The sequence below is a fragment of the Mustela erminea genome, chromosome 10, assembly GCF_009829155.1.
Source record: "Mustela erminea isolate mMusErm1 chromosome 10, mMusErm1.Pri, whole genome shotgun sequence".
In the NCBI taxonomy this organism is placed as follows: domain Eukaryota; kingdom Metazoa; phylum Chordata; class Mammalia; order Carnivora; family Mustelidae; genus Mustela; species Mustela erminea.
In genome coordinates this window covers 71,604,899-71,632,739 of record NC_045623.1, presented here as the reverse complement: position 1 = coordinate 71,632,739, position 27,841 = coordinate 71,604,899, and the positions used below count along the sequence as shown (strand labels likewise).

At 47.6% G+C, this 27,841-nt stretch overlaps 2 protein-coding genes across 8 annotated transcripts in view; both read right to left on the bottom strand.

Moving 5' to 3' along the window:
- The window catches only part of AGBL4 (ATP/GTP binding protein like 4), a 1,622,967-nt gene that overhangs the window by 181,790 nt on the left and 1,413,336 nt on the right, over positions 1 to 27,841 (bottom strand). The gene's annotated exons all lie outside the window — the stretch shown is intronic.
- Positions 5,930 to 27,841, bottom strand: part of BEND5 (BEN domain containing 5) — a 48,220-nt gene continuing 26,308 nt past the window's right edge. For 4 of the 6 annotated variants that reach the window (XM_032303314.1, XM_032303317.1, XM_032303318.1 and 1 more), the window contains 3 exons: positions 20,235 to 20,383; positions 13,917 to 14,130; positions 5,930 to 6,466 (listed from right to left, as the gene is read on the bottom strand). In XM_032303314.1, the coding sequence (XP_032159205.1) occupies positions 6,309 to 6,466; positions 13,917 to 14,130; positions 20,235 to 20,383 (521 nt within the window). In that variant the 3' untranslated portion in view covers positions 5,930 to 6,308. Of the gene's footprint in view, positions 6,467 to 10,175; positions 12,056 to 12,146; positions 12,219 to 13,916; positions 14,131 to 20,234; positions 20,384 to 27,841 lie in introns of those variants that run through there. The other 2 variants (XR_004276437.1, XM_032303315.1) reach the window with 2 other exon arrangements.

The following is a 27,841-nucleotide window of genomic DNA, read 5'->3' as shown; positions in this document are numbered from 1 at the left end:
TAAATGCAAAGTCCTGTATTTCCTTTAAGAAATATACCTAAGAACACAGATTTGACGGGTGCCTGGGTGGCTCAGTTGGTTAAGCATTGCCTTTGACTTAGGTTATGATCTCAGGGTCCTGGGATGGAGTCCTGTGTCTGAACTCCCTGCTCAGCGGGGAATCTGTTTGTCTCTCTGCCCACCCCCCACCCCTGCTCATACTCTTTCTCTCTCTCAAATAAATAGATAAAATTTTTTTAAAAACCCACACGCACTTGAATGGGTGTGTGTGTGTGTGTGTGTGTGTGTGTGTGTGTGTGTGTGTGTGTGATATAAAGAGCTGCTAAAAGGAAAAAGGGAACACAAAGGAGCACTATTCTGAAGCCTGGAACTGGGATGGCAGGGACTATAGATCTGCCCTTGTAGCAGGCCAGTATGATCCCCACAACAACTGCATAAAGGACAAGGTGGGGACATTATAGTCTGGACCAATTTCCTCTAATCCAACAAAGACTGAAGTCAGGATCTGAATTTTGTGTTAATTTCTCTGGCTCCAAGACCCATGCTCCTTTTATAACACTGTGAGCTCAAGGGCTGTGTTAGCAAAAGAGAAAAAGCAGGGGAAAGCTTGGTGGCCATACACTCCACTGGAGACAATTCTATCACAGGAGATGCTAGTTCAGGCGTAGGCCACATTGACAGAGATATGTTAGCAGAAGAGGTGACAACCTTCTCTAGTTAGTGCCACTCAGACCCTTCCTAAAGAGCCTGCCTGGTCTTGAACCCTATCTTCTAGGGACACAATCATAGAAGAGTAAGCAGGATGGTCAGAAGTCTTAGGATTGGGATGCCTGGATGGTTCAGGTGGTTAAGCGTCTGCCTTCGGCTCAGGTCATGATCCCAGGGTCCCGCATCAGGTTCCCTGCTCATCAGGGAACCTGCTTCCCTTCCTCTCTCTCTGCCCGCCTCTCTGCCTGCTTGTGATCTTTGTCTGTCAAATAAATAAATAAAATCTTTAAAAAAAAGTCTTAGGATTTTGAGAGATTTTGATTGGCTTGCTGCTTTACTCACATTATCTTATTATGTAGCCCTTCATACATCTGGCGAGTAGATAATAGGTTCCCATTTTAAAAATGAGAAAACTGAAGCTAAGAGAGGTTAAGCACTTGCTCAAGGTCACATACGAGGCAGTGGTGGTCAGAATTTGAACATAGGGCTGTCTAAGTCCAGAAGCCCCCCTCTTTCCTGGACAGCTTCCCTCATGTGAAAATGGTAAAACGGAATTTGAACTACTTATTAGTTGGTGAAGAGTCATAAATTGCCACATTCAACTCAGCAAAAGGGCTATGAGGAGAAGTGTTCTTGTGACTTCAGAGAGAGAATGTGAATGACCTTAGAAGTCTTAGGGAAGTAGATTTTTAGTTCAACAGAACATCTCGGTGACAGCAATAACTGGATGAACTCTTGGGTAGGAAGATGACTCCCATGCCTGGAGATGTTCAGGAATGGTCTAGAAAGGCATTTGCTTGTAGTGGATAGGAGATCTGGATAGAGGACCTCCAAAGGCACTTTTTTTTTTTTAAGATTTTTATTTATTTATTTATTTGACAGAGAGAGAGATCACAAGTAGGCTGAGAGGCAGGCAGAGAGAGAGAGGGAAACAGGCTCCCGCTGAGCAGAGAGCCCGATGCGGGACTCGATCCCAGGACCCTGAGATCATGACCTGAGCAGAAGGCAGTGGCTTAATCCACTGAGCCACCCAGGCGCCCCTCCAACTGCACTTTTGACCCAGAAGTTCCACAAGCCTATGAAGCTGTTTGGCACAAACTGATCAATTCCTTCAAAAGAGGGGATGAAAGTATCTGTTGACATGTCTCTTTACAGATATAAAAGTAAAAATTATATGCCCAAGGTAAACACATTTGTCCAGAGAAAACTAAACACAGAAAATGAAAATGAAATAGATTCTGCTGGAAATGCTCACAAGTTAAGGCTTTGTTTTCTGAAAGCAAGAAACCATACTCTGGGGAAATGTGTAATCTCAGAAATAATCAAAGAAAATATAATGAGGTACTAGTTTTCACCTAGTAAGGCGGCAAAATAATTTAAAACATGGTCACACTCATTATATGTATCAAGACTGATAAAAAAAAGTCATTCCTTTTGACTCCAGTAAAACGACCTTAAGAAAATGATAGAAAATATAAAGGGAAAAAACAAAACAAAACAAACAACTGTGCACACAAGAAACCCTCCCCTGAGTTTTGTTTATAAATAACCTAAAGGACAAGGAAGGGCAAATGGGCAGCTGGGTGGTGGCGCTAGGGTCAAGGTTGGCGAGGGGAGCCAGAAGGCGGGGAGGGGCCTGCTTGTTGTGCACAAGGAAAAGCCCAGGAGCACCAAGTGCTGTGGGATAAGCACAAGCTGTCTGGAGGGCCAAAAGCAGGTGTGAAAGCCAAGGTCACCATGTAAGAGGTCAGAGTAGGCTGGAGACTGGACCGGGGCACTTGGGGAGGACTTAAATGGTCGTGGGAAGAGAAGAGGAGAAGAATGCCAGCTCTCATCCTGGTGGCCCTTTGTCCACTCCGGCCTGGTGCTTTAATTACATTCTCAGTCCTTCTAACAACCCCATGATGAGACATTATTTCCTCCATTTTGCAAATGAAGAAGCTGGCATTCAGAAAGAGGACGGAACTCAGGTCACGTGAGGCAGTCGGTGCGAGTCTCGGGAAACGAACTCGAATGTGGGGACCTCTAGACTCAGGCTCTCCCTGCCTCCTGCCCTGGACCGTGCGGGCAGCGGGCCTCCCTCAGGAGCTGGCAGCCCTCCACCTTAGCCCCACAGCCCAGCAGATGGCTTCCTCCACTATAGCTTGACGTCCGTCAACTTGGTGGATGTTGGAATGGACGGTCACATTTCACGGAGCAGCAGGGAAACACGATAAATGGAAAGGGAAGGCTGCAAACCTGATAATAGGCTATGATCACAGGTATGCAAAATACACACTCAGGCCTTGAAAAAGAGACTACAAGAGATACATCGCAATGCTTGTAGTAGCCCAATTTGAAACGTTTTCCCAAAAATGTCTATGAAGTGGCTTTTATTTCTTTATAACTACAAAAGCAAGTCATAATTTGAAATGCACCCAAGAAGTCCACAGGCACAGAACGGTCACTCACACACGTTCCATTGGCAGAAAATAAAAACAAGCCACATCTTTCCGTTTCATCTGGTAACCAAGAACTTGTTGCCAGGACTTGTGAAGACAGTGCCCAAACTCCATCCATCCAGGCTCTGCCAACTGAGACCTGACTGTCCTGTCCTCCACAGCTCACCGGCCTGTCACAGGAATCGAAAAGAAAGAACCTAAGTATGAAAGGGAGGGGATGCTCATTGGGGCCTAAAATGAAAGTCACCTGCATCTAGTCCAACGGCTCAGCACTCCGTGATCAGGAAAGAGTGACTCGGAACAAGTTTTGGGGGTGGAGCCTCAGCTACTAAAAAGGAAATTTACTCTGTTTCAGGCATCCTCAGGTACTGGAGAAGGAGCACGTTTTTTTATGTAGGAAACACTCTTGTTCCTCCAGTAAAGCAGGTCGTTGAATGACTTCTACTGGACTGATACTGCTCAAGAGAGGTGCTTGTGTTCAAATACACAGCCCCAGCCCCATCTCAAACTTCTTGACTTGAGCTCACTAAGCCACAGCCCAGAAGTCTGTAATTTAAGCCTCAGCAAATTCTTAATATTGGACATGTTTGGAAACTCTCTACCACACCAAATGATTTGAGTTTTGTCTATGTATCTGTAATAAAATTGTGAATCCTTTTAAATGGTACTATAGTTCCTTCAGTGGCTTCAATTAATGAGACTGATTTCCACTGGTTACGGAGGTTGGGTCTCTCTAAATATACCCTGAAATTACAGTCCTAGAGTCTCAGTCAGGCCTTAACATCCCACTCACCTTTCAGGGAGGAGGTGACAAGGGGGTTTGTGCACAGACCTGGATTCTGACCTGACTTCACTGCTGACAAATCTGAGACGTTGGCCAACATGCTATTTAGCACCCCCCCCACACACACTTTTTTTGAACCTGTTTCTTCACTTGTGCAGGTACAGGAATGATGGTCCTGCCCCTGTATGATAGTAACAGGGCACTGGGTACACAAGAGGGGCTCAAAACCCTTTCAGTCTAAGTAGGCTATGAATCTCTCCTGATTTCCCATCAGAATTGGTTCTATGTCCTTCCTTGTCACACCTACTTTTGACTTTATTCTGCCTTCTAAGCTAAAAGTAACTAACATCTGTGTGGTTCTTTGAGATTTCCAGAGCCCTTTTCCCAGATATTACCTGGAGTACTCTTCACAACAACCCTGAGTTAGGGATCATTATCTCCACTTTAAAAGAAATGAGCCCCAGAGAGCTCAAAAGACCTTGCCAGAGGGGGTAAAGTCAGGATTTGAACGCAGATTCCAGAATCTTTCACACCCTGGTCTGTCCCTACTATAGGCAATATACATTACACAAAGCACTTTCACATCTCTTATAACGTTTTAAAATGTATTTCCACGACTATTTCCCCCACCAACCTAAAAGCACCTATAAAGTGGGTACCATATGGTAATAGTCTTTGAAGGAAAACACAGAGCTTTTGGGTGTCTGGGTCGCCGCCGTGGTTAGGGAGAAAAGGCGATGAGCTCAAGAATAACGCATACTTTTCCCCAGTCTCTCATACATTCCACACTATTCGTGCCCACGCCTTTGAAATGAACCCATTTTAATAGCATGAATTAATCAAACACTGCTACCAAGTGTCACAAACTTTACTCATGAAACGAGTTAAACTGTGTTAAACACTTACAAAAGTCCTGACATATATTATCTGTTATTATTTAATTATCCATACAGCCTGTGAGGTAGACATTATTTTCCTCATTATATTGATAAGGACTCTGAGAAGTTAAGCAGCCAGCCCAAGATCGCACTGCTAGTTTGTGGAAAGTTGGGGAAATGCCGTAAAAGGAAATTCACATCTACACATTTTGTTATCAAGCATACGGTATTTCACATTACAAAGGATTCTTTTATTTACTAAAATAAAAGTCCTCAAAGACGTAGCCACCTCCCCTACTTAACCCAGTGACCGTGACCTTTGGCTTATAGACCTTCAGTGGTCTGGTGGATCAAGCATTAGAGAAAACAGAGGCCCAAGTTTTTCAACCAATGCCTAAAAGCCAATAACCAGAAATGAAGAAAATAATAATCGGCAACATTTATTGAACACTTTATATATACGTAAAGAATTCTTATAGCAACTCTGTAAGGTAGATATCATCTCCTTTTTATGGAACAGAAAACGGAAACTCAAGAGATTAGGTTAAGCCCAAAGCAAGCAGGGAAGCCAGGCTTGGAACCCAGGCGCTCAGCCCCAAACCCTTGTCATTTCCAATACACCATGCTGACTTCACAGGCATTACAGAAAGTGCAAATCAACAGGAAGATCGAATGTGGTTTGCCAGATTGTGCACCAGGCACCTTAGTGAAGCAGTTGCTGAGTGAGATAAAAATTATGTAACTTGAAAGATCATTTGAGATATAAAAGGATAAACGAACTGACACGGGGTGACATTGCCCCCTACTTCGTGAAGGTAACGTCGGACCACTTCTCACATTACCACCCCCTATACCCTTTTACAGAGATGGATTCAACTTATCAAGGAAGCTGGATCTCAGATCATCTTGAGTGAAAAGGGCGTCTGGTCTTAGATCTGTTCTTTGAAGTACGAGAAAGTAATTTGGTTTCGAGACAGCCCTTTGGATCTGCAGACAGCAACCACACCCCTTATGAATTTTCTTGCTTTCAGCCTGAATGTTCCGCCCCTCAAAGGACACTGGTCACCTCCTCTGTACACTTGATATCCTTAAATAAATGAGGATAATGATTGTCTACATCAAAGAATTAATGAGGCTTTATTATAGAACAAAATAGAGGAACAGAGATAGAAGTCCTTGAATGGTAAAAATATTAGTTCAAATTCTCAGTCAAGTGATAGGCAACTCAGAGACACTTTATCCCCCTCCGAAAAGACAGTACTTTCCCCATCCCCAGAATGACGCTGGCGCCATGTTGCTGCCTGAGTCTCAGCAAATCCGTCTGACTTCTTTGGAATGGGGAGTCCAAGTTCAGGGCAAGTCGATGACCCTGGAAACCTGCTGGCTCCCTGCCCGCATCCCACCATGCACGGTTGGGTCTGATCTGGACAGCACCATCGCCCGCAAATCACAAGCCACGCAAGGAAAAACGATAAGGCTTTATGAAAAATCCAAAGTTTATTGCAAATTGTATTTTGCTTCCCTTCGTTCTTCATTTTTACAGGATTTATTGATATCCATGATTTTTTCACAGATGTACTTGTTGACTTTGGAGAGTCTCTGTGCAATTTCAGTTTCATCCACAGTTTCTTGTGCTATTCTGTCATACAAACACTCTAGACAGGGGAAAGAAACAAGACGGCCAAGGATTAATGGTGGATTGGAGTACAATCTTTTAAGGGGGCAAAAAGAAAATAGGCCTCCTGACATCCCTCCCAAACACCAATTCTCGTGTCTGGCACAGCTGTATTTTAAAATTTTCATCACAAGTGTACTTAGAAAAGAATAGATAGAAACTGTAAGTTTATCCTTTAAAAATTAGGATACAACATCCGTGTGCCTACCACCCAGCTTAATAAGACATCATTGGTCCCCTGGGGTCCCCTCCCAAGCCCAACCTCCCCAGAGGGAAGCACTCTTCTGGATTTGTTCTTTTCTTCTCATCTTATCACATGTGTATACATTCCTAAATGACATATTGTTTACTCTTCCCTGTTTCCTAACTTTTTTACAAGGGTATCCACACCTCAAATATCTTTCTGACTTTCTGTTTTTCACTCAACATTTCGTAATTTACCCGAGTGGAAGTGGGCAGCTGCAGCTCATTCATTTTCACTGGAGGGCAGTACGCTCTTGAAAGGACTACTCCACCATTTGCTGATCCATTTTATGGTCAGTGGAGACCTGGATGGTTTCCAGTGTTCTGCAATCACGAACACCCCGGCGCATGTCTCGTGGAGCGCACGCGCAGGTGGATACCCAGCACCGGCCTCCGTGCGGAGCTGCCCAATGCTAGGGCGTGTGCATGCTCAGCTTTGCTAGATGGTACCCGGTGAACTGTTTTCCAAAGCGGTTGTGCTGGCCCTAACAGAAGCATATGCAAGCATGGGTTGCCCTGTATCCTCAAAAGCACCTGACACTGTGAGGTTATTAAGGTTCTGACCGCCTGGTGGGTGTGAACTGGCGTCTCATCGTGGTCATTAGTACTGAGGCTGAGGATGGCCACTCTTACGGAGTCTGACATCTGCGGTGTGATGAAGCCGAGAGCAAGCCTCCGACGTGGTCTGACGAGCCTGACTTCAGCCCACTTCCTAGCCCGGGGACCTGAGGCAAATCACTGCCCTAAATTCCTCACCTAATAACCAAGGATGACAAGCCACAGGTTATCTTTTTTCAGGCTGTGATGGAACATAGGAGATCAACATTTTGCAAGCCTTCCTCAAACCGTAAGGAGTGCTACGCCTCCGTGGGGCTGTTATAAGTCTCTTATGCACCACAACTGCTCGTTCCCAGGGCCTAGCACAGTGCCTGCGGAGGGGCAAGGTTAAGCGAATTTATGTGAAGTGAATGAGTGACTACTTTCCCAGGGAAACCTCAGAGGATGTGAGGGGACTGGAGGCGTGCATCGGGAATGTGCCCCTGGGGTACATAATCATGGGCAAGAATTTTAACTACTTTGAATCTGCGCTTCCTGACCTCTGAGACAGGAACCACGACCCACTCTTACAGAATGGCAATGGAAGATAAACAAAATCTCGTCTACCAGCCCAGCCCACAATAGGCAGTCCTACTAGAGATGCAGCATGTCACGCTCCGAGGGATTGCAGGGCCTACCCCGTGCTGACCCTCCACTGGTGTGAGAGAAGGCAGAGGCCTGCAGAAAGGGGGTGAGTACAGGCACAGGCCGCGGCTGCCACCCCCAGTGCCAAGCCCTTCCTGGGTGTGTGGCCAGCCTGCTTCCTGGTGCCATCCACACTGCTGGGGCAAGCGCTGGAGGCGTTCTCTGTGTCCAGGGACCCTGGTCTGCTGCCACACCTCCCCCCCACCCCACTCCCGAGAAGGGGTTTGCAAAGAAAAGACTTTAAAAGCTTTCGGTTGACGTCCACTGTTCCCTGACCACTCAGAGCCCACTAATCTCCACTTCATCTTGTCTTGGACTTTCCACAGGGACTGAAACAAGAAGGTAGGAGGCCCCGTCTGGCTCCAGTCCTGCCTTCTGCTGGGTTCACCTGCAATTCCCTCCCCCTCCAGGCTATCCCACAAATCAGCGCCTGTGATCATCTTTTCCCGGATTAGCCTGGCTCCAACCTTTGGTGCCCTAAAACCTTACTCATCCTTCCAGATTCAGCCTTCTGGGGACATCCCAGACTGAGCTGGGAGACCCCACCCTGCTGACAGCCTCTGAGCTCCCGCTAGCTTACTCTCTCTCAAAGCACTGACTACAGTCTAATAAAACCGTGACCAGTGTCTCTCCCACAGACAGGAAGGCCCGGACATTCCATCTCCAGCCCTGGGTCGGGAGGAAGCAGACATTAACAGCGACTTTGCTGGAACCTGAATCAAATGAGGGAGGCAACTTGTGCTGAGAACCACTTTGAAGTTCAGGGGTTCGATTCTGGCTCTTTCCCTAGTTGTTGTGCAACCTCTAAGTGGGAACCAACCCCTCTGGGTCTCAAGTTTACCATCTGTGAAAACAGGATGGCAAACCCCATAATTCAAGAAGATTCTTCCAGTGCTACCTCTTTAGCTGTCTGGAAGCCAGAAAGGTGGGAAAGAGGCTGAGGAGAGAGAAGGAGGGTAGATGTGATGGCCCTCGGAGCCCTGGCAGGAAGAGAAAGGGGTGAATGGAGAAAGGTTTACGGGAGTCCTCCCCAGAATCCCAACCGTTCTCGTGTTCTGGGGGCAAGAGCACTGCACGGCCCCTCAGGTTGATTAAAAGGCTTTGTTAGACTCTAAATATTAATCACCTGCACTTGCCGGGAATGTCTCCCTCTGCGAGGGAGCATTTGAGATTATTGCTTAATTAACAAGGTTTATAACAGCGCTGAGGTGTCCTATTAAAAAAGTTATAAAAATTAACCAGAACTCAATGCTGTGGCTCATTTAGAAAGCTCAGACACTCTGCAAAAGGTCATTTGACCTTAATAAGGTTTAACTGTCATTCTGGAGTTGATTATTAAAGCAAGACTCTCCTACAGCCGTCCTGCTTCCCTTGTTCTAAAACGGTATCAGTGTTCACCCATCCCGCTGCCTTATGGAACGACTTTAAAATCAAAGAGATGAAAAAATCCTCATGAGCATCAGGGATTATCATTTTTATATGGCAAACAAGACTAAATGTGGTAAACACCAAATTAATGGAAGCAATCTCAATCCACAAAGAGATTGCATGGGAAGAACCAGTCCAGTGCAGTCTGGAGGAGCTCAAAGAATTAGGCTAAAAATGGTGAGTGTATGGTGGAATAGGAGACAGACTTCAAGCCTGCCTGGTTGTAGTAAAGAAAGAACTAACACTGGTCGCACAAGAAACCTAGGGGGACAAGGAAATCTGAAAGCCTAGTTCTACCCGGCTCTCACCTAACCAGCTGAGTGGCCTTGGGTCCTTCTTCCTTCTCATTCACTTGCACGGCAAGTGTTTCTGGGCTCTAAGGGGTTGTGTCTCTGGGAGGCAAAGATACAGTAAAAAGGGGATAGAGGAGGGCACAAAGGGCTCTGAGACATGTAGCCGCAGTGTCCACCCACCCTGAGAGGTGAGGGAAGGCTTCCTGAAGGAAAAGGGTCTCCTAAGCATATCTGGGGCGGGAGAGGGGTTAGCGGCAGCCAGCCGGGCAAAGCGGCACGGATGCGGGCTAGGGAACATGACCTGTGGTCCAGGCACCAGGAATGGCATTTACAAATTCCCCAACAAGGGTGCAAGGCTTGTTCAGGGAGTACAATAGTTCACGAGGACAAGAACTCTAGGGGTAGACTGCTGAAAAATAAAGCTGGAGCGCTGGCCCGGGGCCAGGTTCTAAAGGTGCTTTCGTGACTCATTAAGAAGCTTACCTTTTAATAATGGGCACCGTGGACTGGCTGTGACGGGGTGGTGGAAACAGGATCATGTTTGGTTTCTGAACGATCACTCTGGTTACATAATGGGGACAGGAGTCTGGAAGCTGCTGGAGTTGTGTAGGGGGGGAATGATGGCCTGACTACGAAAGGTGCGGTGGGGCAGGGAGAGAAGTGGGTGGTTTAAGATGTATTTGGGGGCAGAACAGACAGAACGAGGCATGTGGAGGAGGCAAGCGTGACGCATCTCTGGGCCCCTGGCTGGCAGCGACCTTCACCAAGACAGGGGAGCAGGAGGGGCCCAAGGCTCTGAAGGGAGGAGAAAGAAGCAAGAAGGGAAGGAGCATCCACGTGGGCATTGGTGAGGAGAAGGCCGTAGGCACCAGGATATGTGGCTCGGGAACTCCGAAGTGTGGACTGAGCCGAAGAGAGATCTGCGAGCGCCATCCACTGAGTCAGCAAATGTTTACGGAGCACTCACTACCTGTCTCCCCTGAACCAGATGCTCACAAAGCTTCTATTCCACCGGGCAGGGGGGAAAGACGATTACCCAGTACAGGAACAAACAACAAATGCTACGCACAGACTTTATGTAGGGAGAGCAGCAGAAAGGTTCCTGAAGACTGGGCTGTTGGGGAAGGCCTCGCTGGAGAACCAGAAGGAGGCAGGGTGTGCAGGGCAGGCGGTGAAGGAAGAGAAAAGAGGCCCCTATGGTTGGAGCATGGTGGGAAATTGGAGGACAGAGGGGTCCCCAGAGGCCAGGTCAGCAGATGCGCACCAGGACGAGTAGTGTGGATTTCAGCCCGGGCCATCAGCACACAGAGGGCCATGGACACAGCACAAAGTGAGACCAGCTGGGAGCTGGTGGCAAAAGAGGACGCTGTGGGGACAGATGCCAGGGCAGCAGAAGAGGAGCCCACGAGAGGGATGAGAAGCCAGGGAAGCAGGAGGAAATGGAGCTTGGGGGAGGGTTTCGCTGTAAGGAAGGAGTGGTCATGTCAGACAGTTTGGGGAGGAGGTGAAACACATGCCCTGGACTTGGAAAGGAGGAAGTGTGTGGGAAACGAGGCAGGAACAGACGTAGTCGAGGGCTGGGAGTGGACACCAGACAGCTGGGGCATTACAAGTGAACACAGGCAGTGAGTGTAGACAACCCTTTCAAGAGATCTGGATGTGAAAAGAAAAAGAGAGACATGGCAGCAGCTAGGTTGTAGGAGTGGCCTCTAGGGAGTGTTTTATTTGTCTTCATGAGAAATGAAGAGTCAAAGTCTATTTAAATGATGCTGGGAAGGAAGCAGGAGTGCGGGAGCATAATTGGAAGAATGAGGTACTTAGGAAGGCAGCGGGGCTGGGATCCAGATGGAGAGACAGGCCAGACCCAAATAGGAGAAGGAAACTCTTCTTTTGGGCCATGAGGCAGAAGAACAGAGGGTACAGTTAAGTCTACAGTGAAGTCTGCACTTCAGAGCTGTGGGAGTTCCTTTTCTTTTCTCTATGAAGGAAGAGGCATGGCCATCTTTTGAGAAAGAGTGAGATGTGGACTATCATGTTAGGAAAAGCAGAGAAGGTTTAAAAATTCCTTGGTTGGGGGGATGAGGGGCGTGGCTCAGTGAGGAAAACCTGGGGGGGCATGGTGGGGGGTGTGGCAGGTGGGGCAGAAGTCTGTGAGTGTGGGATGGCCGCTGTCCACACAGCTGAGCCGCCTATAGATTGTTCTATAGCTCTGGGGGCCCAATCAGTTGCACAGGACATCATCTGAATGGGGTTTAAAGAACATTCAAAATGTCTAGGTGGGCCACTGGGTAGCCAGAACAAGGATGGCGATCCTTACAGATGGGAGACACCAAGCATCCACTCGATGCTGGAACAACACTAGGCTGGGGGAAAGAAAAGAGAATATAGTACGAACCAGGGTAAGCTCACAACTAAACCAAAGCAGAGCTGGGGCTCGAACCGGGCTTTCGATACCTGATTCCTGTTTCGACCTGCCGTCACCCTGCCCCAGGAGTGGACAGGAGAGAGCCCGCAAGCTGAGAAGCACTGAAAGACAGTGAGCTTCAATGACATGATCATCACAGGCTCACGTCAGCTCCATGGAGGCAGCAAACTTGTCAACAAAGAATGGTAACTTTCTTCATAGTTGGAACATAACTCTTTCCAAGCTATAATCCTATCCTTTTAGTTGTCTGAGGAGGGAAGTTTTCAGCTGAGGAAATTCAGACACGGAGGGGAAGTGACTGACAAGAAATCACACCAAGGGTCAATCAGGGGACCAGCTTGCTGCTCTCAGTGTTTCATTTGTTCCAACTGCATTTACTGAGCTCCTACTGTGTGCCAGGCCCTGTGCCAGGCAACAAGGACATGGAGATGAGTCAGAGAAGGTCAGACTCGTGCCTAAGGCAGACATGTGGCAGACGATTTTAGACCCACAACGTGACCATGGTGGGCCAGCCAGTCACTGGGAGACATCTGGGACCTGCTGAGTCACCTTCCAACCAGTACAATAGAATCAGAGGTCGGTCACCTATCTAGCAGGGCAGGACTGCATCCCCAGGAAGGCCTGTTTCTCATGGCAACCTCCCAGCTCTGGACCCACCATTCCAGACAACAGGCAGACTAAAGGTAACCTGACTGTCTGAAAATAAGTGGCTGCCTATATCAATTAGTCATGAGTCAGCCAGGCAAGGGCAGCTGTGTTAGAGCAGAACAAGCCTCACACCAGATCACAGCGGCACGGGCTTGAACCCTATGGCTCCAACCTCAGCCTGCTGAATCTCGCTGAGTCCAGCTCTACCCTGACTTCCAAAACATACCCGACATCTGGCCATTTTTCCCCATTCCCACTGCTATAACCGAGGTCCATGACACCATCATCTCTATCTGAGACCACAGCAGGAGTGTCCTAACTGATCTCCCATTTGGTCACTCCACGATCTGCAGACCCCACCACCCTTCTCCTGGGAGTCATGTGTTGTTGGAACTCCACAGATTCCAGTTGTTTCATGTGGCCTTCTCGGCCCTCAAGACTTGCTCTCAGCCACCTCCCTGACCTCACCATCCCCTCACTTATGACTCTGCGCGTCTGGAGCTTCCTCATCCCTTAAGCGTGCTGGCCTTGCACCTGTGTATTCTACCTGTTGTACCACACCTCAGACCTCCACCGGGCTGCCTCGTCAGACCTCCACAGGCCTGCTCCAACCACCACACCTCACACAGCCCTCTTTGTCCTACTGTAACATAAGGTGATGCTTCACCACCTTCACCGGTACCTGAAATTATCTGACATATTTGCTATCTGCCCTAGAACTTGGCATGTGGCCTGCTCAAAATGTGCATGTTGGTGGAGTCTACTTTCTTCATTGAAACATGGCGGCTGGACATTTAGAGGCTAGTGGTCAGGAGCACTGCTTCTGAGGCCCAAGGCAGGGACTCTTCCCCAGGAATCCTTTCCTGATTTTCCAGCTAGGGGTCTGCTCCTCTCCCAAGACCTCCCTCAACACATCATCAGTCCCCCTCACGCTAGTGACCTGAACCGTACTTGTGTCCACAGCTCATCTCCCTGTGAAACGTGAGCTCTCCAGGGACAAGGTCCATACCTGTTCTCTTAGGTCCCACACATGGCCTGGGGCCTGGCATGGAGAGGCTTCAGTGTTTGCTGACCTGAACTGTGTCTGGTACCTTCCTGACAAGAGTACAGAACAACATCTCAGTCATTGCGTTTGTACTGCAGTGACCTACCTCTGACAATGCTTAGTTTGTGAGGCGAGAGGGGTGGCTTAGGGACCGCATCTTTCTTTTTTTTTGTGGCAACTCCTGTGACGCTTCTGTTCTTCAGAACATCTGTTCCCCAAATCATGACTGCCAAGTTCTTTGTGTACTTGGAATCTCCTTGGGTTACTTGTAGCTGGTGCCATTTCTCCTCATCAACCCAAATCCCGCTTCCCAGATGGACCTGAAAGGGATAAGAACACAAGCACCTGTGTCGTCGGACAGGCTGGCAGTTGGAAACTTTTCTTGTCCTTTAAAAGACATTGCTGCACAACTACAAGGACTCATTCCGTAAATACTACATTAACTTTGTTTGAGGGAAATAATGCTTATTTACTAAATACCTATAAGGCACCAGGCCTTATTTGAGTGCTTTATATCTACGATCTCAAATCTCCATGGCAACCCTGGAAGGAAGGCATTGAGACCCTATTTTCATTTCAGATGGAAAAACTGGGTTGAGAAAGGTGAAGCCAGTTGCCAAAAAGTCACTCGACTATTAAGTTGTAGGGCGGGGATTCTAAGCTCTACTCAAGTTATAACAAGGCCACTGAGAGCCTGACTGAATCTCAGGAAGGTATACAGTTGTCTCTCTGTCGCACTTCAGAAGGACCTTTCTCCCTTTCGAGTGAGCATGCTGTCCCGGCACAGTGCTTCTCCACTATGGCACAGCTGGGGGTCCTCTGGAGCTGTAAAAATTGCCTGTGCCTGGGCCCCATTCCCAGGATTTGGATTTATTACGCTGAGTGGGGTCTAGGGACTAGGATCGTTGAAAGTTCCCTAAGTAATTCAGGTGTACAGCTAAGGCTGAAGACCATGGCCCACTGGAGGGGGCAGCCAGCAGCCCCGCTTGGCCATCAGCTGGAGTGTGTTTGCACAGGTCCTTTCCCACCTCTGGCTTCAGCTTCTTGTGAACGGAACTGGGAAGTGGGGATTTCATCTTTGCGTTCCTTCCGGCTCGGAACACGTGTGGTTTTCCCAAATCAAACCAAACCACGGCCTCCTTAGTCTGACTCTAACGGCGCATGGGACAAACACAGTCTAATGCTCCCTACAAGGTTAGCGCTCAAAGTTTCAGAGCCAAGTCACTAAATGTAAAGGACTCAGAATGATCTAGCAATGAACTAGAGGTATTTCTCTTTTCTGGCTCCTTTAACAACTCAAATCTCATTTGCTGATGTTATCCTTTAAAAAAAATAGGGTTTTGACTTTGACATTGCCATTTATGTTGTGTTTCTAACGAGTCTATGGAGGGTGGAAACGGCCTCTGTGGGGAAGGAGGGGAGGCAGCTGGTAATGAGCGTACTTCCTAAGGGTAATGAGAGGCTCTGCCAAAAGTCCTTGTCTGCAGCAAGACCTGTAGGTCAACCACATCATGCGGTCAGGAGACCTCTCGGGAGAGGTCCAGGTCTGAGAGACTGCACACACACCCCCCCAAACTGATGGCAGACTGGCAAGAAGCACTGTTCAAAGACGACTGAAGACTGGCTTGGAAAAGACGGTGGGCACACACAGACAGAAAGACAGAGGTTGGTCAGCAGCACTTCCTCCTTCACCAATTACTGACATTTTATAATCATTAAAAAACAAAACCAAAAACAAAACAAGGCAGCAATACAGCCCACCCACGAATGCCAGTAAGTAACAATCCTGCCGGCCTCCTCTGCCTTGCCTTCCTTCTGCTCACACGATCACTCGGATCTCTGCAGGCCTGCGATCAGATTACCAGATCCACCAGGCCTTCCTGTGCCGCAGACCTCAGGATTGCAAATATGCTCACAGCGCTCGGGAAGACAAGCAGCCCTGGAAGTGAGATGCGCTGCCTGGGGCCACCTGGGCAATACAGATCTGAGGTCAAGTCCGGCCTTTCCTCCTCAGTCTGAACTGCAGGTGAGCAGTTCAGGCATGGGGGTGACAAGTTTCCTGCTGCTCCCAGCTAGGCCCCAAGTCACCTCCCTTGATGGCACTCTGAAGCTACCCTCACAAGCTTCCTCATGTAGGGGAAAAAGAAGGAATTTGAATTAAATTAAATTCAGAGTCAGAAAAACTTCGAGAAGGAAGACAGCTTCCGTTTTTCAAAGATCTCTGCTCTTTTCGACCCTTGGCCTTTCTTTCCTATAATATATTAATTTATTATTCTTAAAAAAGAAATGACAGTCATTTTGCCAAAGTTCTACTAGATAAGGGGGGGCACTAATTTTTTTGAGGACCTGGACTGTACCCTTTATTTAATCCTCATAATGACCTTAAGAGATGGAAATAGGTTAGAGGTTTTTATTGTTTTTTTGTTTTAAAGATTTTATTTATTTCTTTGACAGAGACAGATCACAAGTAGGCAGAGAGGCAGGCAGAGGGAGAGAGAGGGAAGCAGGCTCCCTGCCGAGCAGAGAGCCCGATGCAGGGCTTGATCCCAGGACCCTGAGATCATGACCTGAGCCGAAGGCAGAGGCTTTAACCCACTGAGCCACCCAGGCGCCCAGGTTAGAGGTTATTAATCCCACTTTACAGACATGAATCCAGATCAGAAGGACAAAATTACCTTTCCTGAGACATACTAGCAGTAAATTTTGGGATCAAGATTCAAACCCAAATCTGTATGATGGCAGAGCCTGTTACCCAGACCTTCCTGCTGCTGCCACTGTCACCGTGGTGACAACGTGATGACAACGTGGTGGCAACGTGGGGGAAACATAGCCTATCTATCGCATCGATATTCTACTGGGTTTCTTTTTCAGCTTTCCTCTGTACCGGCCCAGACACTTCCCTTGCTGGCCCCCCACCACAGGTTACTACTGCAGATAGGGAAGCCAGAAGAAGCCACGGGTTGGCTTTCTGCCTCCAGTCCCTGCTTCCTCCAACCCCCCGTATAACCACTGCCAGGATCAGTTTCCCTAAAACACGGCTCTCCTTCTTTGACTAGCTGACTTCCAGTCTTTCAACTGTGTTTCTGTGTGAACCCTCTAGAATCTTGAATGGCTCCCTACTTACTATCACATCAACCCAATCTCCTTAGTCAGCTGTAGAGGCCCTCTAGAATTCTCTTTCTATTCAACCTCCTAGCCTTTATTCCCCTACTATGGCCATCACGATGATGTTCTCAAACTCCTTCTCCTCCTTCTAATTTTAGTGTGCGGTAACACAAAGACGGGCCCTGGAGGCTCCAGCCCCGGGTGTGAATCCTGACCCTGCTATCTACTAGCTGGGAATGTTGGGCTAGCCACTTTTTCTCTCTAAGCATCACTTTCCTCAGGTGGAGAAGAGGCAGAACACCACAGAATTCATAGAGCTGTTCTGAGGATTATATGACATAACGTGAATCAGATGTCAGGAGGACAGCACACATTCAGTAACTCTTATTCCCTTTGCCTTCTCCGCCCCCCAACTCCCTCCCACCCTCAGCAGTGTTTCCGCTCAGGCCTTTCCCCTGTCCAGAAATGAATGCCTTCTCCTATGTCTTCTTAAGCCTGCTTATCTTTCAAGCCCCAGTCCCCGATCCAGGAAACACTCTTTAATTGCTGCAGAGCGAAGTTCTATCCCCTCTGAATTTCTAGCCTACTGTGAGCCTTCACCATCTGATTTAGCCCTTCACGGTACATCTCCATGGGGACGGGGTGAAGCTTTGCCCCTTCTGTCCCCTTCAAACTGATCAGGACTAGTCTGAACACAAAGCAGTAAGAAACTGATGGGCATATTTAATATGTTTTAATGGCACAGGCTTTCAGTTCTGATGAGCTGTTGTTTCTTAGAGAAGAAAATACTTTCTGACGTGCACTTGAGTACAAGGCCAGCTTTAAAGCACAGAAAGAAATGGCTCTGGGTAAGACCAATCACAGGTATGTGCTGGGACAAGGGCTCCTTGGGTTAACAAAGCCCAGGGTCACCTGAAGCGAGGCCCAGCTTTCAGAGATGCAGCAGAATAGACTGGAAAAAACACTGGCCTAGGAACCAGGAGACCTGGCTTGCACTTCCTACCTGCCTGTCTCTAACCCATTCTAAAATTACAGAGGAATCCCTTCTCTGGATGTGTTTCCCCATCTATGCCATGTATAAATTAGACAATTTAAACTTTAATGGTCTTTGCAGCTTTGTGATTCAATGAGTTTCTGAAATAAAACATCTTAGACAAAAAAAAACCCAAAAACAAAAACAATGAACTTTATCAAAATCAAGGTAACTTTTGTGGCAAGCCCTATTCACATAAAATATAGTTCGCTATTTGACCAGAATGTTAGTCTTATGTGTCAAGGGAGGCTATTAAAAATACGGCGCCTGCTAGGATGGAACTTGATCAAAAAATGGCTTTGTAAAATGTTTTATAGGACAAAACTAGTTTCCTACTAGGAAATGGATCCCATTCTAATGCTCTAGGCTTTGCAGAGATTAAGGCTTTTGTTCATGCAGGCAGAGAAAAGAAAGGGTCAGAAACGCTAGCAGAGCCAAGAACAATGAGGATACAGGGAACCCTGCTCAAAGAAGCTGCCATCCATTGCTAGTCTGTCTGCTTCCTCTCCTCTCTCTTCATAAATTTGCTCTGCTGAGCTACCAATTAGTTGCAAACAAAAGTCAGGTTAGCTTTACAGCAACATGTCAGCAATAGCTAATGAAAAAAACAAAATTGGCAATTTCAAGATTTATTGTGCAACTCCTGTAAAAACATTAAATGAGGTTTGAGAGACCCATTTTCTGGAAATGGAAAAATGATACCTCTGCAAAAGCAGCCCCCATAATGCTCAGAAACTATCTGTTAGTCTTCAAAGGAAGAGAGAAATAGATTTCTCTTGGAAGCTATCTTAAGAAAAGGTCTCTAGTCACTCTACAGTGTGGTCATCACTAAAAAGAAATCAACACACACAGAACAGTCCTTTCTTTTATCTCCAACTGAGGAAGATTCACCCAACTTAGCTACACAGTTGGAGTCATTAAAGGCCTACGAAGAGCAATGATCCATCCTAGCTCGTGAAGATGGAGACCCTGAGGCCCAGAAAAGGGAAGGACCCATCCAAGCAAGGTTACACAAAAAGCACAGAGATAGAGCTCTACTCGGCATTCAGGCTCTGGGCTGCCTAAATCCATCCTGTCATGCCATCTGTCCCCTGCAAAGCAGATTTTTAAAGCCTGTGGGCTGGAGCAAGTCAAGAGAGAGGGGCCAACGACCCAGCACACCAGTTCTGCCTCCTGGGGTGGAGGTGAGGGGTGGGGTGTGGGGAGGCAGTGCTCAGTGGGAGATGAGGGCATGACAGCCTATCCAAGATAGCCCTCAAGACTAACACATTTCATTTCCTCAGCTGACAATATTTGCTTTTTGCCTCAATCTGGCCAGTTGCAGGGATGTATCTGGACGAACCCAAAGAAAACAACCTTTTCTTTCTCATCAGCCCACTGGGGAACAATACTGGATAAACAGAGACCTTTTGAAGCACAAGGCGGCAAGAAAAACAGACTGACACAGATGATTCTTTGGGGGAGAATGAGAGGTGATGTCCGTAATGTATGTCATGGTGGCAGAAATAGAACACTAAAACTGAATTTGACTAGTGCCTAAACAAAGGGCTCCAATATACTTCTTCCAAGATGAATCCATTTGGAGGTTAGAAGGATGTCAGAACAGTTCTCTCCCTGCCCAGCTGCTCTATCATGTGACTTTAAGACCTTCCAAGGCTATTCCATTATTTTTCACCCCTGTACCAATGTAACTACTAATAGTGCTTAAGTTTTCTTTCAAGATTTTTACGAGGGTCTTACAAGAAAATCTGAGGAGTTATATGTGGGCTGACCACTGCTGAACATACAGCTTGAAAACAGCTTCGGGACAAGGAGCACGTCTCATTTACCAGCTTATCCTCAGCATCTAGCAGAGGGCTTAGAACACGTAGATACTTTGTAAATGGTGAATGGACACACATTGAGTTACCTGTCAATCAGAGATTTCGTATCTAGTACACCTTATAAATTTTATGTATCTGGTTTTATAGGTGGGTAGGACAAGTTTCATCAAACTACTATGCTTTTTAAAATCTTCCTCAATACTAAGCTATTTTAAAATGTCAGTTTAGTTTTTACAGTTACTTTGGCCCAGTATTTAAGAAAAAGGGGAGGGGGAAGAGAAAAAGAACAAGTCCCAGTACAGCTCCACGAGTTACAAAACACGAATTCTGGAAATAGTTACTCAGGCCCAGGCCAGGAGGCCAACTGGCCAAGCTGTGGCGCTGGAAGCTCCCACCATACTCTCCATCGTTACTCTAGCTAACAAACACTTGCAGGGAATGGATAGTGAGCTTGAAACACTACCTTGCCATTGTCTAGGATATACTTGTCCATGACAGGTGCAGGAGCGGGGTAATAGGACGACGTATTTGCTTCCTCACTGAAAGTGCTCCGTAACTCCGGCTCGGGCTCGAGACATTCTGACTTTACTTTTTCCAAGTCAATGGCGGGACCTAGGCAGTTAAGAAAAGAGATCTGTCTAGAACTCCAAGGAAAATAAAAGGCAAATATTTTTAACTACACATCTATCAGCACATAGTGGCACAAAATAAATAGGCTGGCTTATTTTGTCCATTGGACTACACTTAAACCCAGGCTTGAAAATAATATGAGGTATGAACGTCACAAAGGAAAAGGAAGAAAACTGGAAGACAAGAATGAACCAGACTCTAAGTACAAATGAGAAGTGGTCTTTGAAGGTGTCATTGTCTGAATGGAAATGCAGGGGACTCAAATGCTTGCTCAAAAGAGAGGTCCTGTTAAGACCAGGGTGGAGAAGGGTGGGCATCACTGTAATATGCAAATTGCATATTTGTGAAGAGCCCACCTCTGCAGCCTCCATGGGAGTGGGCCACGGCCAAAGAAAGGAGGTTAGGGAAGCAGTGGGGAGAAATGCAAAGACGTCCCCCTCCCTAAGACCTAGTATCTAGCTAGACAGAAGCATTTCAACCAAGAAATTAAAATACAATACAGATTAAGCTTCTGATTGCCTGATCTAGCAGCTACCCTGATTTTTATTTTAATGCAATCAACACAAATTACGCGCAGTTTAAACAGTGAAAGGAAGCTGGATAAATGGTGGTGGTTTCTAAGGGGAGTATTTTTTTCTTCTCCATTAGCGTTTAAAAATGATGGACTATTTTTTAAATCACCTATTGTGTCTTGATTACCAAAGGGCAGAGAAACAGGATGAAAATGAGTAAATAAGGCTGAATGACTTGATTAACTTTTACAGGAGAGCAACTCCAAAGGCCAATGGAGAGCTCAGCACGCTGGAAATGCTCCCCTGGCAAACCTTTCAGTGGTTGTTCAGGCTCAGGGTTTTAGCTATTGCTCTCGCGGGTCCCCTGGGCCATGCCTATACCTTAAGTAACTGATGAATATCATGGTCCAATCTTCCCTTATCCTAACCAGGTGCATCACTTGGTATAGAGCTCTTTATACATCAAAGCCCTAATGAGCTAGTTGCAATTCTATGTTCAATCGCTATATCCTAGACTTTGGCTGGTGGTAGAGACGGTATTGGTGATTTTGTTACTAAAATTCCTCATGACACGGCTTCCTAGAACAAGACTATCATTCCTGAGTTGCTGGCAGCTGCCATCTGCAAGACAGAATCTCGGCAGTCTCCAAGGATGTAAGTGTGAGCCCTGCACAAAACAGAAGGCAATGTGGCTGGGCAGCAGAACCGTGCTGATGGAAATGCATGGCTCATCTTGGAACAGTCAGTTTCGGTGCTCTGCCTGGCTCCGCTGTGTTTTAATTGCGGGGCCACAGGGGAGTGAACTGTAGATGCAGAAGGTGGCAGAGTGAAGGACAGACAACATCATGATTGTTCTGATGGCAGCTCCTAATGCTGGGTCATCTATTCAAGAGCTGGGCTCTTCTCTTTGTCCCCAGCCCCTGGCACCTGGTAGGTATTCTCTGAATGTTTGCTAAATAATAAAAGAATGACAACAATGAATGAAGAATTTACAGTTTCAGAAGCAGATGCCAAAGTTTCTCCTCTCTCTGTGTGAGATCTTAGGTTGAATTTCTGAGATAAAACTCAAGTGGAACATTTGATCTTTTCTTAGATCAGGGAAGAGGTAATTATTTCAGTTTCCCCTAAAGGGCATGGCCCAGTTGGCATCTGAGGTCTCTTCCTGCTCTGACATTCAGCAACAGGAAAAAGGGCTGGGCTGAGAGGAAGAGGTCCCCGTAGCCACTGGCTCACAGATCATCTTTGGCAAGATTGTGTCTTTCTCTAAAGCCTCTTTTTCCTTCTATGAAAAGATGGTGGACAAGAGAAGGACTCCGGTTCAGCTCTGACTTCAGTCTGGTTCTCTCCCGTCCATCTCTAACACAGCTGCCAAAGAGATCTCCTTGACTTAAGATCTAAAACCGTGTCCTTCCTTGCTTAGCACCTTCCTTCCTAATTACCCTCAAAACGATGTCATACATTGTAGCCTTCCTGAGGCCTAGAACAGCCAGCCTCCTCTCTACTCCTGGTGCTCATTTCTTGCTTCTGCCCAGGACCCCCGATGCTGTGTCATCCCAGCCGCCATGCCTTTGGAGGTGCTACTGTCTCCTCCTTGCATAAACCACATCTGCCTGCCATGGAGCTTAGGTATGTCCTCTGTAAGGCCCTGCTCTGGTCACTACTGGGTGGGGGCAAGGGGGAGAGATGCCTCTGTTTTATAAATGCTTCCAGCAAATTCTGTTTGTAACCATCTGCCAATCTGTCTGTTGTCCACATTAGACTGTGAAGCTCTTTGGGGGCAAAATTTTACTTTCTTTGCATTCTTGGCACCCAGAACAGCACCTGGCACACTGTAGGTTCTCAATAAATCCTTCATGACATGAGGGGAGAGAGCTGTGGGGGAGGAGGGGATTTAGGCAGGCTGGGGCAAAGGTCCCGAAACAAAGCCCTGCTGCTGAGTTGAGGAGCGTGGGGGTACAGGTGGAAGTGGGTGGGAGCTGTCTTTAGACTTCTGTCACCTTTCTGGCAGCCCAGGAAGTAGAAATTAGGCTGTCAAACAGATTGGAAAGAGCCAGCCGGAACAGATGACTCGGAGGGCTACAGAGGGACATATAAGGGACATTAGGAGTGAGGGCTGAGAGTCACTTTTCGGGCCCCATCCCCTGCTGCTCCCTCCCCCCGCCAAGTCAGACTTCACTCCAAAGTGCCAGCCTGGCCCTCTCCCCACAAACACCATTCCTTAGCAGCTTCGCAGTCTGTGCTTGCGGCGATCCTGCTGTCCGACCACTCTACCCCACAGATGTCCACCCAGCCAAACTCCACCAGGCATTCAAGGCCTGACTCAAATGCCACCTCCTCCATGAGGCTATTCTATCCCTTCAAAAGGGGGGTATTATTCTCTCCACGCCTTGGCTTAGAATTAGGAGTCAGAGACTGGAATTTAAATTCTGGATTTGCCGCTTAACTGTTTAGGGGAAGGCGTAAGCTTCCTCAGGTGGAGGAACTCTGCCTCTCACCCCCAATAATCAGCAGCACTCAGCTGTTTCTGTGTCTGTCTCCCTCACTAGACTGTGAGGCCTGAGGGCAGGCAGAGGCTGTGTCTTTTTATTTCAGAGACCAGGGCTCAGCGCAGTGAGTGCCTGGTTCACATTCTACCTTCAACAGGTAATTTCCACATGAATAATTACTTAACCTTTCTGACCCTGTTGACTCACCTGAAAGATGGAGCCACAACAGAGATCTGGCAAGACTGAAGATTCAGTGAGTTGACGATATATAAGAAATGAGCACACCAGAACGTGGCACAGAACGGGCACTGAGGAAACACTGCTCCCCCGCATGGCCCCTCACTCACACACACGTTATCCCTGGCTACTCTGTCAGTCCACCACTAAACCATGGCTTTGGTGCACACAGAGCAGGTCCTGGCACCCCCACGGCACACCCGTGCCCCTCTGGGCTCGTGCTGGTCTCCTCGGGGATCACAGTATTGGGATCTTCTGGCTTTCAAGGAGAACTGTTTCCTACCATTCTCCCTCAGCACCATTTAACACCCAGAGGCTGCTTCGCTTCTTCAGCACTGGTTCCTCAGCCTCAGCCAGGAGGGCAGACCAGCCAAAGGCATGCCTCGGGAAGGGCTTCTCAGGGGACTTGAGTAGGAATCACAGCTTCATGACCTTAGACGAGGCATCTCCCTCTCTGTGCCTCCGCTTTTCCTACCTGCAAGGTGGGGATTGCCCATAGCCACCACGTAAGCTGGTGATGCCTCGGAAGAGCCCAGCACAGAGGCAGGCGCAAAACGGAGGCTCAGGAAGTGGCAGGTGAATGAAAGGACGACTGGATCCTTAAAACGGGGTGTTCAGTATTACAGAATCCAAAAGAAAAGGACTAAATAGCATGCGATTTCTTTGGGGAGATGAGGGGAGAGCCTCTAGTGCTTTTAATTTAAGAAGGAGGGGAGAAAAAGATTTCATTGCGAATTTTAGTCGGCTCTACTACTAACGATGTTGGCAATTTACATCTCATTACAACAAATGCCTCAGATTGCTGTTTTGCTTTTAAAAATTTCTGAGGCATTGTTCTCTTCAAACACATGTGACCAAATTAGCCACAATAATAAGCACTTGCACGAAGAGACAGCATTGTAAGATCTGGTGCAGATATTTTAGGCAACAAAGGAACTTTTTTCATGTTGTGGGAAGAGTAGGAATTAAAAAAAAAAAAGCCTTTTGATCCACTTCGGGTTTATTTTGGGGAAAATACACCTTCCATGGAGAGAAACCTCTCAGCTGGGTAAAGGAAGCTTTTAAAAAAGTATAAAAGGTAGTACTTGTCTTTTCATTCAGTCATTCAGGAGCCCATTCAGCACACAGTCCCTGCTGGCATCCCAAGATCTAGGCCCAGTGAGGCACTGGGGGCCCTGGAGAAAACACAGTTGTCCCAGTTCTGCAGAAGTGGAGGCTTTTATGTGAAACTCCATTACTTTGCATACAAATAGCTGTGATTTGATAGACAAGCACTGGCTTTAGTTAGAAAACCTGGTATAAGAACAGGTTCTGTTACTTATTTTAGTCTTTAAGCCCCAGGGGCCCTTTCCATAAAATGGGAATCATGGCACAGAGTAAGGGGCTTATAAGTGTTTGTTGGCCCAACGAATAAATGAAATTATATCACTCTGTTTTTGTCTGGCTTACATTAGACTAATGATGTTCTTCCTGAAAACCTTTCTAAAAAAAGTTAATGCTTGTGTGACCTCCAGGAGGTTCAGAAGTCATCTATGTCCCCAAAATACATGTCTATGTTTGAACACGAAATACCATTTCTGATTTCTGCTGAAACAGAAAGACTAATAATATTAGATTTTTCTTAAAATGTACTAAATCATTTCATTTAGTACTTTTAGTATCACTCCTGTCAGTGAATAGGAAGTTTCTCTCCTACAGGTGTCATTCCAGTTTCTTCCTAAATGCAAAGTGAATCAAGTCAACATTCTTAACATGCATTCAGAACCGCTACTATGCACAGAGGCAGGCTGGATTGGGTAGAAGAATGAGGATTCCACTCTGTTTACAAAGACCTGAGCCCAGGAATAGCTAGGTAACAACAAAGGAGGTACACAAGAGCCTTAGAAAGAGGCAGGGAAGATGGCCCAGAGGTAGGCAGGTGGGCCCTCCTCTGTGGACCCCATCACTGTTTCTCAAAAGGCATCAATCAGCCGCTTTCACCTGCTATTGTCCCTGTGCTTCTGTTTCTTAGCTGCATTATGCCTCCAGTGAGGGCCGGGACAAACCTGGTCTCATTCTCTCAGTGAGAATCTGCTGAGCATCTACGAAGTACTAGCCTTGGGCTAGATGGGCCCTGAATGGTTGACAGCCCAGCAGTGACAGAAGGCAGGCAACAGATCAAGGGTCAGGATAAAGACTTGGGGACAAAAGCAAAGGAGGGGATGCTCCACCTGGAGGAGACTTAGGAAGGCTTCAGAGGGCTAGCCACACACTTCTGTGCTGGGGTTTGGAGGACTGATGGGCAGGAGCTCACTGGGAGTGAAGGCCTCTCAAATAGTGAAGGCACTTGGCACATAATCAAGGCTCCATGACCAGCCAGAAAGTGGGCAGCATGATGATCTGTAAAGGGTCTGGGGATGGAGGGGTCACCACCAACATGGTGACCCTGGGAGGCTTCAGGGAAGAGGTGAGCTCTGACTGGAGCACTGATATGTGATGAGGTCTGGGGAAGGTGGAGGGATGGTCAGGCAGGGGATGGGGTCACAGTAAGCAGCGGTTCTTTGGGTCCTTCTCCCCCTCCTTCCCCATTTTCCCAGCACCTTCTGTGACCAAGGGCTGGGGCAGGCTTTGCTGGGCAGAGGCAGGAAAAGCCGGTATTGCCTGAGGTACCAGACTGGACAAGTTCCTGCTGCTTAGCTGGATGCCCCCAGAGCGGGGTCCCCTCCTCAGGAGTCAAACCCACAAGGCAGCAGAGCTGGAATGGACCTGTGAGCCGTCTCCATGGGGCAGAAACCCAGCAAGGAGTGGCAGGAGTGGGCCTAGGGCCCCAGTCATGGGGGTCAGGGTATTTTCCCCACTTTGAGGAGCTGTAGCACCCATTTCAAATGACATATTTGCTCTTCTCTGAGGTGACCAATACCTACTGAATGTCTTCTTTGTTCTACTCCCTACACCAAAATCTCTCGCTCTTTCTTCAATCTTTGTAGTACTTTTCACCTTGATGTCAAGTAATTATTTGTTTCACATCTCCTGGCTACAGTGGAGAAACTCCAAGGGCAGCCTTGGTCTGGTTCACGATCTCCCGAGCACCCAGTACAATGTCTCTGGCATACAACAGTCATTAAACATGTGTTAAAGTAAAGAAGTTAATCCTCATGGAAGTCCTGCAAAACAGATCTTATCATCTCTGTAGAGGCTCAGAGAGGTAACGTGCCAAAAGTCTCACAGGTGGTGAGGACTCAGATTCTGGGCTGTTCGATTCTAAAGCCTTCCTCCTTCCACTGCTCTCCACCTCCTCAGCCAAGGGCAGGTTTCAGATTTCAAAGGCCTCTCATGTCATCCTTTCTCTGTGGGACTCTCAGCTCATCTCTGACCTTGGGGAGTGGGAATCCTTAAAGAACTCCGCAAGGGGGCAGTGGCAAGGAGGGGGTGGCCCCGGGATTCATCTCACCTCTAGCAGCTCTGAGCCTATACTTTGCCAGCCGGTGGGCAGTCAAAACTGGGCTGGTTCTTCATCTGTGGTTCTTCCACTTCCCTTCCCACCCAACCATCTGGGCCCAGAGAGCATCCAAACGGCAGGAATGTGCAGAACAGCATGAGTCCGCCCCACCAGACATGTACTTCCTCCTAGCTAGCTCTCCATCATGCAGTCCAGCCAGAAACTACTCTAGAGAGCCAGCTTCTCTCCTAACTCTAAATCTTTGTTCAGGCTGTCTTGCTGCCTGAGATCATGTTCACTTTCTCTTCATTTGGATAAACCTAACGAGTTCCTCATGTGTGGGCCTTCTCCAGCCACCTTCAGTACCCCTGCCCAGTCACCTAAGGAGCCTTCCTCTGTATCCTCTCCCAACACTCTGGGAGCCCAGGAGTATAGCAAAGCTCACACTGTTTCGCACCTGTCGGCTAATGACATCGGGACTCTTTAAGGCAGCACCAGGGTCTTAGCCGTCTGATTTCCCCGGGCCAGTGTAAGGGCCTGGAACAAAGGAAGAGTCTGACAAATGCTCCTGCACAAAACCATTTCCCTACAGTCAGAGCCACCCAGTAACGGAACGGACTGCACTGGAAGGCAGTGAGTGAGCTTTCTGTCTCTAGAGGGATGTTACAGGAGGTAAGATGATCACTCGGCAAGGAGGCTACAAAAGGCTTCTTGTCCCGTGTGGATGCTGCACCAAGTAAGCTCTGGGGCTCCCCACAGTACTAGGATGCTAGAACTCTAAGAATTA